Source organism: Sinocyclocheilus rhinocerous, unplaced genomic scaffold (genome assembly GCF_001515625.1).
Source record: "Sinocyclocheilus rhinocerous isolate Xijiao unplaced genomic scaffold, SAMN03320098_v1.1 scaffold273, whole genome shotgun sequence".
Classification (NCBI taxonomy): domain Eukaryota; kingdom Metazoa; phylum Chordata; class Actinopteri; order Cypriniformes; family Cyprinidae; genus Sinocyclocheilus; species Sinocyclocheilus rhinocerous.
This window is the reverse complement of record NW_015656360.1, coordinates 2,702,709-2,720,008: the sequence shown is the minus strand read 5'-3', so window position 1 is coordinate 2,720,008 and position 17,300 is coordinate 2,702,709. Positions and strand designations below refer to the sequence as shown.

The 17,300-nt window shown below is 37.2% G+C and overlaps 1 protein-coding gene across 1 annotated transcript; it reads left to right on the top strand.

The window, feature by feature from the left end:
- Positions 1–6,328: 6,328 nt before the first annotated feature.
- LOC107720059 (actin-1-like) lies at positions 6,329–9,045 on the top strand. Its single transcript, XM_016527657.1, has 3 exons — positions 6,329–6,435; positions 7,707–7,836; positions 7,941–9,045. Exons 2-3 carry the CDS (start codon positions 7,714–7,716, stop codon positions 8,334–8,336), a joined length of 519 nt encoding a protein of 172 aa, XP_016383143.1. The 5' UTR covers positions 6,329–6,435; positions 7,707–7,713; the 3' UTR covers positions 8,337–9,045.
- Positions 9,046–17,300: the final 8,255 nt, after the last annotated feature.

Sequence of the window (17,300 nt, the reverse complement as noted above, 5' to 3'; positions counted from 1 at the left end):
TGCTTCATTCATTAGGCCAAGAAGTTTCAATCTGATTTCCATGAGAAAGTCCCATGTGACAAGGGCCTTGAATTCTTGACGTTGTTACCATGTGACACACTTAAAGATTTCCTTTTATGGCGGTTGCTGTTACATCGACCAGAGGGTGAGGCCTAACACAGCCAAAGTGCACAAACCATCTACAGTAAAAGCCCTTGAGGAAATAAATATGAAGAATCCTTTTGCAGACAAAGTTAGAAGAAAATGCAGCACAAGCCAAGCAGAATTTCTTGTTATATTGTATCTTATCTCTCTGCATGTAAATTCTTCACATATCTGGTGATGTCAAGGGTTTCTATCAAGCTCAAATGTCATACATAGTTTGACAGGCCTATATATGTATGAAAATATTTAACTTTTACAAAAAAGTAAATGTAAATTATATTATATTACACTGTTAAATGTACATAACATGTATAATTTTGCACATTTACAAAAGCAATTATTTCCGTTGGGTATTATTCTGAGCTTTGTGCCACACCTGAGCCAATAGGGTGTCAAATTGCTCTACAAGAAAGGACTTGTTTATTTCTTTCGCAATGCACAGTCAGGGCATCTCAAGTCACTGAAAAGAGGGCAAAAGACTTGCAAGGACTGTGGCAAAAGGTTACAAACAGAAGTCATAGAGATTTCCTTTCAATTTCTCATTTTTAAAACACAATGTTATGTTAAGCTAAGTCACAAAATTATTCTTTTTTCTTTTTTCAGCTTTACATTAGTGACTGATGAAATGAGATGTACATATAATACAACTGAACAAATAGATAAAATGCCTTCTGGTAGAGGGAATTATATTAATAAAAAATCAGACAATACAATTTGACAATAAACATGGTCTTTATAAGCTCTTGACCAATTCTGCTAAAAGTAATAAAGTTCTCAGATGAGGTGGGCAGCTGTTTACAAACTAAAAAAAACTGTTTGTGTGCTGTAATGTTGTCTTTTACACATCACTGAGAGTGAGGCGTGCATTGCACGGCATGATGGAAAACACTAAGTATGTACTACTCAGCTGTACATTCCTGAGTTGGCTAGGCTCTCTCCCACACCAGAATATTTGAATGTGATTTCCTGTGCAAACTTGCAGATGAAATGACATCCCTTAAAAATTCACTTCCTGTAAGACATGCGTAAATCATTCCCTTATTTGGCAACTAACAATGGCCTTTGGTTTTCACACTGTGTAATTTGAATCTTTAAGGAAGAAGCTATATTTCAATGAGCATATTTACTTGCCTGGGTCAGATTTGAATCTGTTGAAACTCAAAGTAAAGAAAAATCTGTGTAAATGACATAATTGTTTAGTAGTTAATTAGGTCAGTGCTCAGCTATTGGTTAGATTGGCAGTGATATTAAAGGTGGGAAGATTGAGTGTATGTTTTGTGCACAAATGACCCAAACATAGATCTCTGCCAATATTAATGCTAGAGCTGGGCCGTATTACAACTCTGTCAGTCTAGCCAAAGATGTTGAGAGTGCCACACCTCATCAGTTTCACATAGACATAACTCAGGAATGGCAGATATTTCATACACAAGAGACATTAATTTGAAACTCTTGAGAATAAAAGGTCTGATGAATAGGATAATGACGAAATGACAGCAAGCTTTCATTACAATATTTAGATAAAGGTTCCGGTGTAGTCAACCCGACTGTTATGACTTGCAGACACTAACCTGGCAATTTCTTCTGGAAAAACAAAACAAAAAACTAGAGCTTTCATGAGCTGAACTTGCTGAAATTGTGCAACGATATTTTTTTTGGTTACTAGAATGTTTTTTTTTTTTTTTACTTGCCGGATTCAATAGAACACAACAACACCAATTTGAAATATAATTTAATTTCCGTAAAACTAATTGTGAGGACAAGTTATTGGCTGAAGGGTTTTGAAAAGGAGCACTCTGAGCAATAGTGGTACGTATACGCCATTAACATTGACATTTTGTATGTGCTATTCAGGGTCTGAAATGATGATCTGAAACTGATATAAGCAAATATTCTGCAAGGATCATTTCAATCTTGAATTAAGTGTATGTTTGACCAAAGGTCATTAATGATGAAACTGCTCTCTGATTTGTAAAATTCTAATATGGTGCAGGCCCTCTTTCCTGTTAGCATTACTCGACTTCCTGTAGCAGGCTTAGGTTATGCTGCTTGGCACGGTAATCTCTCCCATGTTGGTTTAAAGGCTGACTGAGTCTGGAGTGTGGACATGCACGTCTGACTCATTCCAGGGCCAATCCCTGCTCAGCACTCCTCTCATGAGCAGACAGATGGTGGAGGGTAGATTAGCAGGCCTAGGGTCCTGGTAGAAAAGCAGATATTGCTAAAAACGGACCGATATGGTAGTACCATCTCAGCTCTGGGTAAATCCCAATGCATTTGGAGAGGAAAATTGCAGGCCACACAGTAGTGGAACCAAATGCATTAATTCTACATTCCAGTATAATGGCAAAGATGTTAAAATGATAAAGATGTATTTTACGCAATCTCTGGAGAAATTCAGTAAATATAAGTAATGTATATAACAGGGAATCAGTAACATTTTACATCTCATTAATAGCCCCTGTTAGCAGTAGTCAAAGTGGGGTGACGCGTCAATCTCATGAACGATTTTTTATATGACTCGAGAGTGATTAGTTGTTTTTTTGTGTGACCAAACATGTGCAACCTCCTTTCATTCATGAACAAAACGCCTCAGGTGAACTAATCAATTCTGTTTACTGTACACAGCACATGTGGCATATGCGATAAAAGAACGAAGACCCAATTGAGTCGTCAAGCAGTCATCAATCATTTCTCATGATTTGCCTTTGGCTGCATTATCATGATTTTCTAATCCGGAATATGATGAAAGTTTGCAAAAACAGACATATTCAGGTTATCTGGATATTAGGGAAAAAAATAACTCTGCTCAAATACACAACATGACTTGAATAAAGTTTTGTTTATTTTCCTGAATGATATTCAAAGATCCAAGACAGTAAAATAATCTGATTTTCACTTCACTACAGTCAGTGAGTAGAACTTTCTTATAGTGCATCACGTAAACATTACAAGAAGGTGCCAAAACAAATGCAGCATTAAAAGGATAGTTCACCCAATAATTTGAAATCCCAAACCTGTATGACTTTCTGTCATCTGTGGAAAAAACAGTTTTTGACCACAGAATTGCTGTTTTGACCCTAATGACTTTCATTTTACAGACAAACAGTTTTAAAAAATATCTTCCACAAAAGAAATAAAGTTATACAGGGTTGGGTTGACATGAGAGTACATAATACCAGAAACTGATTTTTTTCATGACCTATCCCTGCACTATATGATGAACGGTGACAAACTCAACAGGTATGCAAAGCTATATGTTTGACAACTGTATACATGCAGACAGCCATAAATGGGACCTGTGGTCCTCTACCAATTATTACAGCAAAGAGGAAGTGATGCTTTGGTATGGTAAGAAAGGACACAGTCACAACTCTTATGCTGAGGAACACAAATGAGGAACAGTGTTTGTCTCCTTGGTCAGTATCAAATCCTGTTGCAAGTGGTTTGAAAGCATAAACGAAGATACAAAAGATTTCTCTGTCTGCAGTAGTTCAGTTTAGAATCACTTCTGAACACTATTTGGTCATAGATGCATCTCAAATCAAACATTACTGCATAATACTTGAGTCAGAAAAGTATCTAATTTGTTTACATGCATATAAAGAGATGGACGAGCGCATATGAATCCATTTGGGTCATAAAGAGGGGGACAACCCAATCTCTAGACTAAGAGGTCAGCTGGTAGTATAAATGTGACTTCCTTTCTAGTGTGAGTATCTGGCTTTACACACCATCAAGCAACCAAGTATAAGTTAATCTAAAATCAATCGGTGGTCCTTCTGCTATTTGTGGGGGACCAATGGTGGTCTTCTGCTCTGCTTCAATGCTTGTTTCAAGATGAAGAGTGTTTCTGTTCAACACTTAAAAGCACGGAAGAACAAAAGAAAAGGCTAGTTTGGTGATTGGAATAGTGTATTGTTGAACTGAGGGAAGTGAGTTTCATGCCAGACAACAAACTTCTAAATGCAACATAAAAACAACACACTCCCAGAAAGTGGTCCTTTGAGAAGAACTTCATAATTATGTTTCTTATCTTGTTGCAAGTGTTAGGAGAGCTTTGGTATCAGAAGCGAGATAAGAACTTCAGCACTCCGAAGTACAATGGCATTATCGTGGTGACGGCCCACAACAACATTTTATTGCTCTGGATGTCTTATGTCATAGGGCAAAGCTGAGGATCATTAGGATGGTACCTTATTTCGAGATGAATGGGAACTCTGAAGTGGGGGAAGGCAGGCTGCTATCAGGGAAGGGTGGTCCTCAGGGGAACTATGGACTCACAAAAGCACATCTGCTGTAACAAGACCCCAGTCGAATCTACAAAAGTTACAAAGAGAAGCATGGTTGTTCGAAGTAAAAAACTGACTGCATTGCAAGATGCGTGTCACATCACATTAAATCACAGTTTGGTGCATAGTTACTATTTGCTTATCTTACAGCAACTTTATGAGTGTTTATGAGGGGGAATGGACATTTGGCATTTTTTGAAAAAAATGCTGGGGGGTGGGAGGAAGAGACATTATTGATGAGTATATGTACTGCTTGTAGATAAAAAGCTTTTAGACCTTCTTACTTTTGGGATTATATAAGTATTTTCTCAATAAATATCTCATATTTAATTGTGGTTTAACTGCTGAATCTAAAATTTTAATACAAAAGTAGTTATATTTGTTGTGCATTGTTAAACTATAACTTAATTTCAGTTTCAGAGAAACTCGTGTGCACAAAATGTAAAAAATGTTTCCTGTTAAATGTATTGAAGACAAAAGAAAAAAAATAATATAAGCCACAAAATCACACTGTCCTTAGTATCAGCAAGAGATTTTGACATAATCAGCTGTTTTTGTTTATAACTGCCATTGAAGGCCATGTGCATTACTCCCAAGTTACACATTAAAAAGTCACATGTAGCTTCCAGACATCACTGCTGTTCAAGCACAGCCTTATCTATTATTCAAACTGTGGCACTATATAAAATATGCCAGAAATATTTGTATGTAATGAAGTTGACCATGAATGCCTTCACTTCACAAAGAAAAAATTTTCTCAAGATTTATTATAATTATATATCTCCCCAACAATTTATGTCAAAGTTATTTTGTCTGTATGGATGATATATCAATAATGTGTAATATATTTTTGAATGAGAAACCAGACTTGCCTTGAAACATCTACAAGAAGGCATTTCAATGATCAAGACCTAGGCTTGAATGCTAACAGTAAAGGTCATGCCTAATACAGTTGCAGGAAAAAGTATGTGAACCCTCGTGTCTTCTGCATAAATTTGTCAAAAATGGACAACAGATAAACAAAAATACAATGAGCAAGATGAGATTTTGAATTTGCCATTTACAAGAAGCATTGTCTGATGTCAACTATGCTTCTCTACACTTAAGATTTGTTGACAGAAATCCATGGCAAATACAAAGGTTCATATACATACTCTTGCAACTGTATAAATATGGGTTACGCCTACTTACAGCCATCAACAACTACTATCACTCCTTTTATCATCATCACGTAACATGCACACACCTAAGCATGTAGTAATATTACTCCTGTAAATTTTGCGTAGGCAACTTACAATTACAGGAATGCAAGCCTGATTCATTCCAAGTTTCACTACACTTTCTTTGACAACATTAACTTACCTAATGAACTAGTAGCTCCTACAGTATACAGTCATGTCACTTATCCTCATTTCAATGAAAAATACCCCTATTTTGCATTGAGAAGTACTTGGTAGATAACCACAGATACATATTACGGCATTATTGCGAATACAATCAGAGGTAAATGACCTACAGAGCTGCTGCTGTGTTAGATTGTAAACACAGCACAGGATCAAGGTGTCCACCACTATGACCAATACTAGCACTTGTAACCTTTGCACAGACTATTTGAAAGGCTGAAAAGAGCCTTATTGGCGTTATCACAACAAAATACGCAAAACAATGTATTGAACTTCGCAAATAAAAACAGCAGTTTTGATCAAAATCGCTTAGGCCTTGCTCTTCAAATAGTCCACCTTCCCCTTCTTTCAGTCTCAAATTGCAAGAAGCAAGTGTAGCAATGTGCACGCGACAGCCGGGTGTGTGACGCTGGACCAATCAGAGCGCAGAGCTCCGAAAGTTTACCTTTTATGGCTAGAGCCGGGCATCTGCCGTGGTATAAAAGAGCGTGTCCAGCCTTTCAGCCTCACTTTGAGCTCCTCCACACGCAGCTAGTGCGGAATATCATCTGCTTGTAACCCATTCTCTAAAGTCGACAAAATCCCCCAAACCTAAGGTGAGTTGATTTTGTTTTAAGCCTTTTAAGTATTTTCTTACATTTTCAGCTCGGTAATATCAATTCAAACGTTTAATTAGAATGTTTAAATAAAGCCAGATTAAGTTATTAGGCGCAGTTACCGGGCTTTTTTTTCAGTTACGTGCGAATTTTGCTTCAAAACTCCAGTTATTCTTTATTAATGTGGTTATTTTTATATATATATGTTCTCATAACTGTACTGGATATGTCAGGTGGAAATGACTACCCGTTGTAGGCACGACGTTGAATGGGCCGGTGTTGAAATACGTCTTCAACCCTTTTAACCTCAAGATGTGCTCTGGTTAACAATGATTTAACGGCTATAAGTATGACTTCACAGTTTTAAAGATGTTAGTGAGGCACGTTGCACACTTGATGGATAGCCGGCATGTGAAGTTCTTTATGCAGGCAGTGCTGCAGCAGGGTGTGACCTACTTTAGCTAACGTTAGCCGGCTAACCAGCATTCATCTGCCGTTAACCAGACGAGTCTAATAATCTCTCGTTTGATGTCTAACGTTAAGTGATCAAAGACACGTCTGTTAGCTCGCTTTCAGCACTTGTAGGGAAAAATGGCGTTTTATAGCGTAGTGTGCAGTCCTTCAGGCTTTCATTTAGGCTGATTAAGATTAAAGTGTTTTATTCACTATTAAAGCGTTACTAAATACAAGGTAGTCGGTTTTAATAACTGGTGAAAAGTACTGGTTAGGTTTAAATGGTGGTTTATAATGGTGTCGGAGGATTAAAAAAAAAACTTCATTGATAAAGGCTATATAAAATGAATAAGCTGAGGAAGATAGTTCACAGGTGCTTTAGTGGGAAGTCTGCTCGTGAGGAGTCATTGAAGTAACTGCAGATCTGTGACGCAGTTATTTTGGGCAGACGCCCGTTGAAATTAGGTTGAGTAATTGATACCAGGCGAGGAAGGATAGCGGATGTAGAATTTAGGGAGTGGCCCTGGCGTGATGAATGTCGAAATCCGTTCCTTTTTACTGAACCCTATGTCTCTGGCTGAGTGCCACACCGCCGGCAGCCGCAAAGCTGCTCAAACCATTGCCTTTTATGGTAATAATGAGAGAATGCAGAGGGACTTCCTTTTGTCTGGCATATCTGAGGCGCGCATTGTCGCTAGCACCCACTAGCGGTCAGACTGTAGATTACAGCACGAAACAGGAAGTTGACTCCACATGCTCACTGAGGCTGTTCCTTGACCGCTGTGCACTTCTAAACGGGTTTTCTCATTCACTTACAGTTCAGCCATGGATGATGAAATTGCCGCACTGGTTGTTGACAACGGATCCGGTATGTGCAAAGCCGGATTCGCTGGAGATGATGCTCCCCGTGCTGTCTTCCCATCCATTGTGGGTCGCCCCAGACATCAGGTGAGAAACGGGATTAATTTCAGGCTGCCCAATAATGAGAATTATTTTTACGTTCTAGTTGCTTAACGTTGCTCTAAATTTAACATGATTTTCTCTCTTTACAGGGTGTCATGGTTGGTATGGGACAGAAGGACAGCTACGTTGGTGATGAGGCTCAGAGCAAGAGAGGTATCCTTACCCTGAAGTACCCCATCGAGCACGGTATTGTCACCAACTGGGATGATATGGAGAAGATCTGGCATCACACCTTCTACAACGAGCTGCGTGTTGCCCCAGAGGAGCACCCCGTCCTGCTCACAGAGGCCCCCCTGAACCCCAAGGCCAACAGGGAAAAGATGACACAGGTTGGTTTTTGGCTAGAAAATGGCGCTTGGAAGTCTCTAGTCTGTCCTGTTACCTCATTTTACGTTCTCCTGTTCATTCATTCACTTCCTCCAGGCTTTGTGTCCTCTGAGCTCCTGAGTTTCTCCTCTTTTGCTGGAAGCAGCAGGTTTTTCTAATCGTTCATCTCTCTACAGATCATTGCCCCACCTGAGCGTAAATACTCTGTCTGGATCGGAGGTTCCATCCTGGCCTCCCTGTCCACCTTCCAGCAGATGTGGATTAGCAAGCAGGAGTACGATGAGTCTGGACCATCCATTGTCCACCGCAAATGCTTCTAAACGGACTGTTACCACTTCACGCCGACTCGAACTGCGCAGAGAAAAACTTCAAACGACAACATTGGCATGGCTTTTGTTATTTTTGGCGCTTGACTCAGGATCTAAAAACTGGAACGGTGAAGGTGACGGCAATGGTTTTTGGCAAATAAGCATCCCCGAAGTTCTACAATGCATCTGAGGACTCAAAATTTTTTTTTTTTTTTTAGGTCATTCCAAATGTTTGTTAAATGCATTGTTCCGAAACTTATTTGCCTCTATGAAGGCTGCCCAGTAATTGGGAGCATACTTAACATTGTAGTATTGTATGTAAATTATGTAACAAAACAATGTCTGGGTTTTTTTTCTTTCAGCCTTAAATTTTTTTTTTTTTTTTTTCTTTTGTTCCAAAAAAAACGAAGCTTTACCATTCAAGATGTAAAGGTTTCCATTCCCCCTGGGCATATTGTAAAAGCTGTGTGGAACGTGGCGGTGCCAGACATTTGGTGGGGCCAACCTGTACACTGACTAATTCAATTCCAATAAAAGTGCACATGTGTAAGACATCCTACTCTGTGTGATTTCCTGTTTGTGCTGAATGAACTTACTCTGAAGTCTTTTAGCAGACTCTTTAAAAGTAGTCTTCCTTTAAAGTGTTGTATGGGCCTTCACATTTCTCAATTAGATGTTCAATTGGAAATCACTTTAGTGAAATGGACACGGGTTATCTTGACCTGTTAAATGTAAAATTAGCTGGCTTTAACAAATCAATAGTTTTGAAACCTCATTCTCAGAATAGCTTATGCAAAATAACTTGCTCTAAAATGATTTGAGAATATCAGACTAAAGTAGCAACATAAATGCGTTTACCCAACTGTACATTCTGTGATGCATTTCCACAAATCATTACAAGTGGTTTTCAAAACTAAATGTTCTCAGAAATTCTCAGCCCTCATTAAATTTCCATGGGATAAAGTTATAGCAAGGCTTTGTGTGAGGACACCATTTAAAACGTTTTAGAGGTGTCTGCCACCATGGTTGACATATAACTGATTCTGCATATAAACACTATTTAAAAATATATATTAAAAAAAAAGGTTGCCAAACATTACTTTGGGGCATTTAAAGTACATTGGAGAATAATCAAGCTCCAATTAAAAGTTTTTATAGCTAGCTGACCCAAGGGGCTAACAAATTACTTGTAACTTCATTCCTATCTGAACTATTTAACATGAAACCGTTTCTTATGGTATTAGGGAACAGTTGTGAATGCATAATTGTTCTTTTATATTGAAGTCTGAACACCTATTTCTGAGAAATCATTATGCCACGGTCTGATGGTGCTGATTTTTAGTTTGTGCTTCACATAACGGTACAGCAGATGGCGCTACACTCACAGCAAACTAATTTCTTGTTGCCTTGCTTTAAGAAAACGCCCACTAATCTAAGAGACCAATGGTAACTCAAGGTGCAAGAGAATCAGTGTTTTCTCTTGGGAAGAATAAAACATTTATTTTTAGTAAAATATGAAATGGAAAAACAAAACGTGGCACATATCTACCGTAATTTGTGCAGACAATACTCTAACTGGCTGCTGTAGGTTGATTCTGGTGCTCGAACTTTGGTTATTGATGCAGTAGATACTTATAAATATGGGTGGCCTAGTTGCATATGATTTACTGCAAGCTGCTCCTCGTCTGACAGCACTTGATGAAAAATAAAGAGATTTTCCTGCTGTGTACAACTGCTCACGCGTACAGCATAATACAGATTGTGCTTTATTAACAGCCGAGGTAACTTTCGGTGTACTGAATTACACCAAGCTAAATCAATATTCATTATTTATCTAACCTACAAACAATAATGTCTTTTTAGATGTAATTTAGCTGTATCTTTTATTACCACTGATGTTTTTTTTTTTTGTAAAGCTTGCCTTAAAGGGGTCATATGATGTTGCTAAAAAGAACATTATTTGGTGTATTTGGTGTAATGAAATGTGTTTATGCGGTTTAAGGTTATCGTGCCGCGTAAACATAAAACCATGTCTGCATTTGTGATTGGAGAAATGACAAACAACAAGCGCTTCTCTACACTGCCCAAAACTCGCGTTTGAATCATCAGTGGCAAATGATAAAAGAAAACGTACTTACGTGAGTCAGAACTGCCGGCATTTTAGTCTAACGTTACTCTTCCAGGATCAGTAAACAGTCCTCCATAAAATGTGCTGCACACATCTGAATATTTGGGTTGAAGTGTTCTGGAACAGTGTTGTAAATACAACTTAACCACTGATTTCTAGTCGTGTCCATTTTTGGAAGGCCAAACAAAGTAGTTTCGCTTTCACAATGAAAAACACAGCGGCCTAGCGTGAGGGGAAGCCCCGGCTTAGCGTGCACTGAGGCTGGGCTAGAGTGAGCTGAGGCGGGCTGGACTCCGCTTCGTCCACGGTGAAAGCTGATCCGGTGATCCACAGCGCAAAGTTGTTGTATTTCCTCAGCGACCAGCACAGATCAGCTCTAGGCATGACGAAGCGGATATCGTCCTCTTTTGAAAGTAGTTTCGCTTTCACAACGAAGCACACAGCGTCTTCACGACATGGCTGCAGTGTCAACAATACTACAGCGAGAATAAAAGTTACGTCTTCTTTCTTTGCGTGAACATTTGGTGGCGTTATGCAAATCTTCCCACAGAGCGATGTAGGTATGTTGGGGCGTGTTAGAACGAGCCGTTTTAGGTAGGTGTGGTTGACTCTTAACTTTTATAAAGAATATCTCTTTGGATTTGAGACTTTAGTCTTTGCAACTTTACAGATCTTCTTTATGCACCAAGAGCTTGTAACACTCCAACGAGAAAGGAAAAATTGAAATCGCATCATATGACCCCTTTAAATATTTTATTCATTTAGCAGCAAACATAAATGATTTACAAATGCATGAACAAATACAAACCTTGTGAATTTCATAATCAGCCGAGTTCATCTGAATTTGCTCTCTACCCCCAACACAAGCACACAATGTCATTCTTCCCTTCAACTTAGCCTCCCACGTACATTCATGCATCCCACGGGGACTTGTGCCTCAGCAAACGCCCGCGTGCGTCGACTTGATTGTGGTGCGGTATGTTCACGCAGGAACGCAGGCCACGCGCGAATGTTCCCCTCCATTCATGATGAAATAATTACACAGAGGAACAAGCCACTAATAAGTGAGTAGTGGGCGACAGAGACATTAGCATTCACAGCGCTATTTCTCATTGATTGCGCAATTATTCGAGAGACTCATTTAGTCCTGTCCCACAGACATGAGCATTTATGATTGATTGCTTAATGCAAAACAGACTCAAGGATGTTTTAATTTTGTTGTGATTTTGTAATGAACAGAAGCGAGGGCTGCTGCCGGAGGTGTTTTATTTTCATATTTTCTGTTTTTTTTTAACTTAAATGATTTAGTAAATGTTGTTGTGTTATGTCATTCTTATTTTTAAATGTCTATAGCCTATATTTGTATTTTTTGTATTAATTATTTTACATATTTAGTTAATTATTGTTTCAGTTTGAGTTATTTTAGTACATCAACTTAAAATTGCCTTTGCAGCTGAAACAATGTTTTCAATAAATATCTTTTAACAATTAACCACCAATTAACTTATTTTCTTTGTAAAATTCTTTTTTTAAATATTTTTAAATGAATCAAATCTGCTGTCACCTAACCCCGAAATAAACTGAAATATTTCATTAAAATCCAGTCTGTCCTATACAGTTTTTATTCATTATAATTTTAGTTTTAGTTATTCAAATTTAATGAAAATGAGAAATGGTGCCTTGGCAACTAATTGAAATAAAATAAGTTTTTTTTTATAGTTTATTTCAGTTATTTTATTTTTAATTTATTTCACAATTAAACATTTTTTTCATTTATGTCATTTTTTTTAACAAATGAATTCTGCTGTCACCTTACCCCAATATAAACTAAGCTATTTCATTAAAAGTCAGTCTGTCCTATATAGCTGTTTTTAATTATTATTTAGCTATTTTAGTACATCAACAAACTAAATAAAAAGAACAAATGTTGCCTTAACAACTAGCTGAAATAAGATTGAAATGAAGGTTTTTTATGGTTTTAGTTTTAGTTACCTATAATAACCTTGATTCTGCAGCTGAAACCTTGGGAGAGGAGAAATGATCTGATTTTCGACTACATAAATATCTGGGCTGCCAGATGCTCAGTATCTGTGATGATCTAGGCTTTTTCTAACTTCAAGAAATACATCTTTTCATCATATGGTGAAGTATAATTGATTGGTTACAGTGTCCTTGTAAAGTTTCATTTGAAAAGAACATCTTCCACTTTTAGTACAGAGTCCCATTTCCCGCAGAGCCCAAGGGACAGTTATAATGACAGGTAACTCATCATTAGGAGACAGTTCTGCAATATGTTACAATAATTATGAGAAGCCGCTTAGATGCTTCTCCTTTTGCTCTTTATATTTTTATTTCAGTTCATATGAAATACAAATGACTGCTTGACACAAAAAGAAATTTGTATTATGAATGTATTCTCTTTCTAGAATTATATGTAAAAATATTTTATAAATCAAATCTGCTATGTCACCTAACCCCAAAATAAATTAAACTATGTCATTAAAAGCACGGAGAATGTGCCGCAGTCAAGGAAATTGAGAAAGATGTTGTCTGAAGTAATGGATAATCCACGAGGGGAACCAGATGCATTCTGTCCTTTGAGCAGTTTAACTCTGGCCTCAAATAAAAAATATTGAGAAATTGAGACAAGCCATCTGGATGTCAAATCTTCAGCTATTCTAATAAATAATATCTCATCTTTCATCTTCTAGTCTTGGAATAATAAATCAAATCATGCAAATAAATAGATGCTTAATTCCAAGTTCAATTTGCTTGCAGATTAGAGGCTTTCTGAGCCGTTGAGGGATTCTATACAATGTCCCTATTCACTGGATGTCACATTCATCATTGCTTTCATTACAGCTCTGCACAGGCTCGGTACGCTCTCCAGCTGCATTTCGCGCGTCATCAGTGACGTCATGTGCAAACAACCTATTGAATGATGGGCAGGAAGTTGCTTTTCACTGTCATTCTACAAAGTCAAGGTGTTGTGATCATCGCTGCATTTCTTTGACTTGTACAACAAACACTGTCATGCCACTTAAAAAAAGTATCAAACCAAGGATTACGGCTAATCGTAAATCATTTTACACTGTCAATAAACGTGACCAGGGTTGCCAGGTTTTCACAACAAAACCCGCCTAATTGCTACTCAAAACTAGCCCAAAACTACAAAACGCGGCAAGTGTTAAAGTAGCCCAATTCCGCGGGAAAAACGCGGACTTGGCAACACTGAGCGTGACTGATACTCGAGCCAACTGTCGACTAAATCAGTCAGAAGATAAATGGCTAAAGATTTGTTAACTCATATTCATAAATTCTCAAGGGAACGTCTCTGAATTAACTGATGCTCGCGCCGGCCCCACAGGTTGAAACCCCCTGCGTTAAAAAATAAAAAATATCCACCTAAAAAAATGGTACCAGTGTTCCAAGCATTACAGGGGGCATTTTGGTGCCGGTTCTGCATTTCATAACCGTAGGCCTATTTTTTAATCATCCAATAACATTAATATTCCAGCCAACTTGAACTACTAAAATCTGATTTGTACCATAAAAAATACTGATAACCACCATAATGACACAGGGTAAAACAAAAAGTCACATGATGAATTAGAGATCATCATAACAACCTTTTCCATAAAAAATTGCTAATGCTTTGTTGCAATGTTACCCTTACAAAGACAAAATGCCATCATTGTAACACACGACTGTAAGCACTGATTAAACCACTGTACCAAAAAAAAAAAAAAAAAATCTATTGCAACATTAATCAAATGACAATATTAACATAATATTTAGAGTAACATTACATGTATTGTCCTGGTAAAATTTGTATTGTGTTCATTTTAAATGCTTTTTAAAATGATAGTACTAAAAACACCTTAAAGTGTACCTCGATGGCAACCAAACAACAACTGAATTCTACAATATTTTGCCAAATTGCCACAAATCACTAAAACTATGAACTATATCACTTTATGGAACAACTGTTTATTTTGATTATTATTAATGATATATACTTTATATACCCCTGTGGGCATTTCAGATGACACAAACCCTCAATCAACAGCTGAAACTGCTCAATCTTCCTTATATTGTAATCATCATGATCACAGCATGTAATCATTGCTTAATCATTTGTTTTATCCCAGAACTGTACATTTCTATCATATGGACATTACTTTGACACAGTCACCTCTGATAACAGATTACTCATTGTAATGTAGAAATATGCATTTTATGTAAAGCCGCTTTGAAACGATGTGCCTTGTGAAAAACACTACAAATAACATAAATTGAATATTCCCAAAATAAAGAAATCAGTTTTTTTTAACCATTGCTGAATGTATACCATCATTAATGTAACATCATAACCTATATCCCCAAAATTCATGGCTGTAAAGGATAGTTAACCTAACATTAACATTTTTGGCATTACTCACCCTCTTGTCATTCTAAACATCACACTAAGCTATAATATGGCATTTAAAGACATGGGATATAGCACCTGACTCATACTCTGTAATGTAATTTTTTTTGTCATTTTTGGAGCTTGTCAGTGCTTGATCACCATTCACTTTCATTGTATGGAAAACAGCAGCTTTCTCCTTTTTTTGTTCCACAGAAGAAATAAAGTCAAACAGGTTTGGAATGACATATGGGCGAGTTGTAATGACCGGATTGTCATTTTCGGGGCAACTATCCCTTTAAGTGGCTTATTGTGTTATTGAGTCACTTCTTATGTGGTATGCAAAGGCATGTAATCATTATGTCCCTGGAAAAAATGAGTATTTCCCACTAATAATCTTATTATAACATTTGTGCTATTATGACACCTGAATATTCTTGTGGGAAGATTCTCTGCAGGCCCTAATCCTCTGACTCATCTCTTCACAGCCCATTGACCCTGCTGTCTTCATATAAACACAGCGTTATGTTATTTGTAATGTGCACACAAGTGAGTAACAGCAGCTCTCCTGTGCTGTTTGCACGTGTTGTCAGGTGGAGCTTTATGTCACGCTCCAGCTCTGAATGGATATACGTTCACTAAACATAGTGCTCAGTGATGCCTTTACCAAAATGTGCCATGTGTTTTGGACATTTACATATACATTCAAGGTGTATGAATATGTCAGTCATATAGAACAGCCACGGGAGCATCACTGTTATAAGGGTTTGTGAGATGGTGCCCAGATGGCACAGCAGGTGCAGCGTCCCACTCTGGGCACATGGTTAGAATGTACCTGTCAAAAAACACTTCATCCTTGAATCTATACATCTCCCCCTTGTGTTTTAGCCCACACAGCCGGAGGTGATAACCCTGCAGCATCCAAGACATTTACAGTGCAGTCACGAGATGGGAAGGATGAAATCTCAAGAAAATGGCAGCCAGACCCCCCAAAAAGCGGAATTATTTTTTGCTTAGTGGTCAGCCTTTCCGTCACTCCCTTGCTGCGTGACATTTACAGACAAAATGACATAACAGAAAACAAATCATCAGACAAATAATGGTGTCTGTTTTCTGCGCTTCTCCATTCAGATATAATGAATGAGGACTAGAGCTTTCAAGCTTCTAAAAGGGCACAACAGCATTAAAGTAAATGCACTCGACAAGTGACATATATGACTTGTGCACCATATTTTATATTATTCTGAAGCCATATATGATACAATAGAGAAACAGGGTTATTATCGTTAACTAAAATTTCATAAATGTCACACAGCTCCATAACTCCATAAATGTCACACAGGGCACAAAATCACCATCCAGATCATTTTCATTAAACTGTTCCTTGCTAGTGGAATGATCTTACCAACCTCATCCAGAACACAGAGACCCTGACAACATTCAAGGGACGACTGAAAACTCATCTCTTACAAGAGCACTTAAAAAAAAAAAGTAATATTAAAAAACATCCCTCTATCTATGCTCTTACTTTTTCTTAATCCTTCTCTGTTCTAGCTTGTACTACCGGTATTCTAGACGATGTCTGAAACTTAGTCTTACAAGCACTTCTCATGTTTATTTGCCTCTTTATGATGAATTGCTTGTTGTATTCCTCATTTATAAGTCACATTGGATAAAACCATCTGCTAAATGAATAAATGTAAATGTAAAAACATTTTTATTTAATTGAAATAAAGCAAAAATAAAATTAAAATATTAAGATGAAAAACTTAAATCATTAAATCATCAAAAAAAAACTTGAGTTTACATTAAAGCACTAAAATCATGCACTAACTGGAAATAAATGGCAAAATAGTAAAAAGTAAAAATGACAGAAGCACAACATTTCTAAAACAAATAATAATAAAAAAATTAACAAAATGAAAACTGAAAAAATGCTAATTCAAAATATTAATAAAAATATATATAGATAATAATAAAATAACACTGGTGAGAAACAGGCTGAAATTAAAGTCCTTAAATCATCAAATTTTGTTTTAGCATCATATAGCAGCATAATTATTAATACACAGTCAGTCATTTTACTGACAAAAAACTCGATGGATTTCTATGGACACGAGTCACGACTATAGTGTTTGGGAACATTCATGCATAATTTAAATACATAATCACATGAAATCAGATAGAAAATAAAATATTTGAGAAGAGAACACAGCATCAAGGTTGTCTGAACCAATGAGCATTAAGCTGTGTCGTCAGTCAGTGGTTTCCCATCATG

Bases quoted from the DNA above. Each gene is read 5' to 3' on its own strand.
- LOC107720059 (XM_016527657.1), top strand. From the start codon at position 7,714: ATGGATGATGAAATTGCCGCACTGGTTGTTGACAACGGATCCGGTATG. The intron at 7,837-7,940 runs GTGAGAAACGGG...CTCTCTTTACAG, and splicing joins TGGGTCGCCCCAGACATCAG to GGTGTCATGGTTGGTATGGG.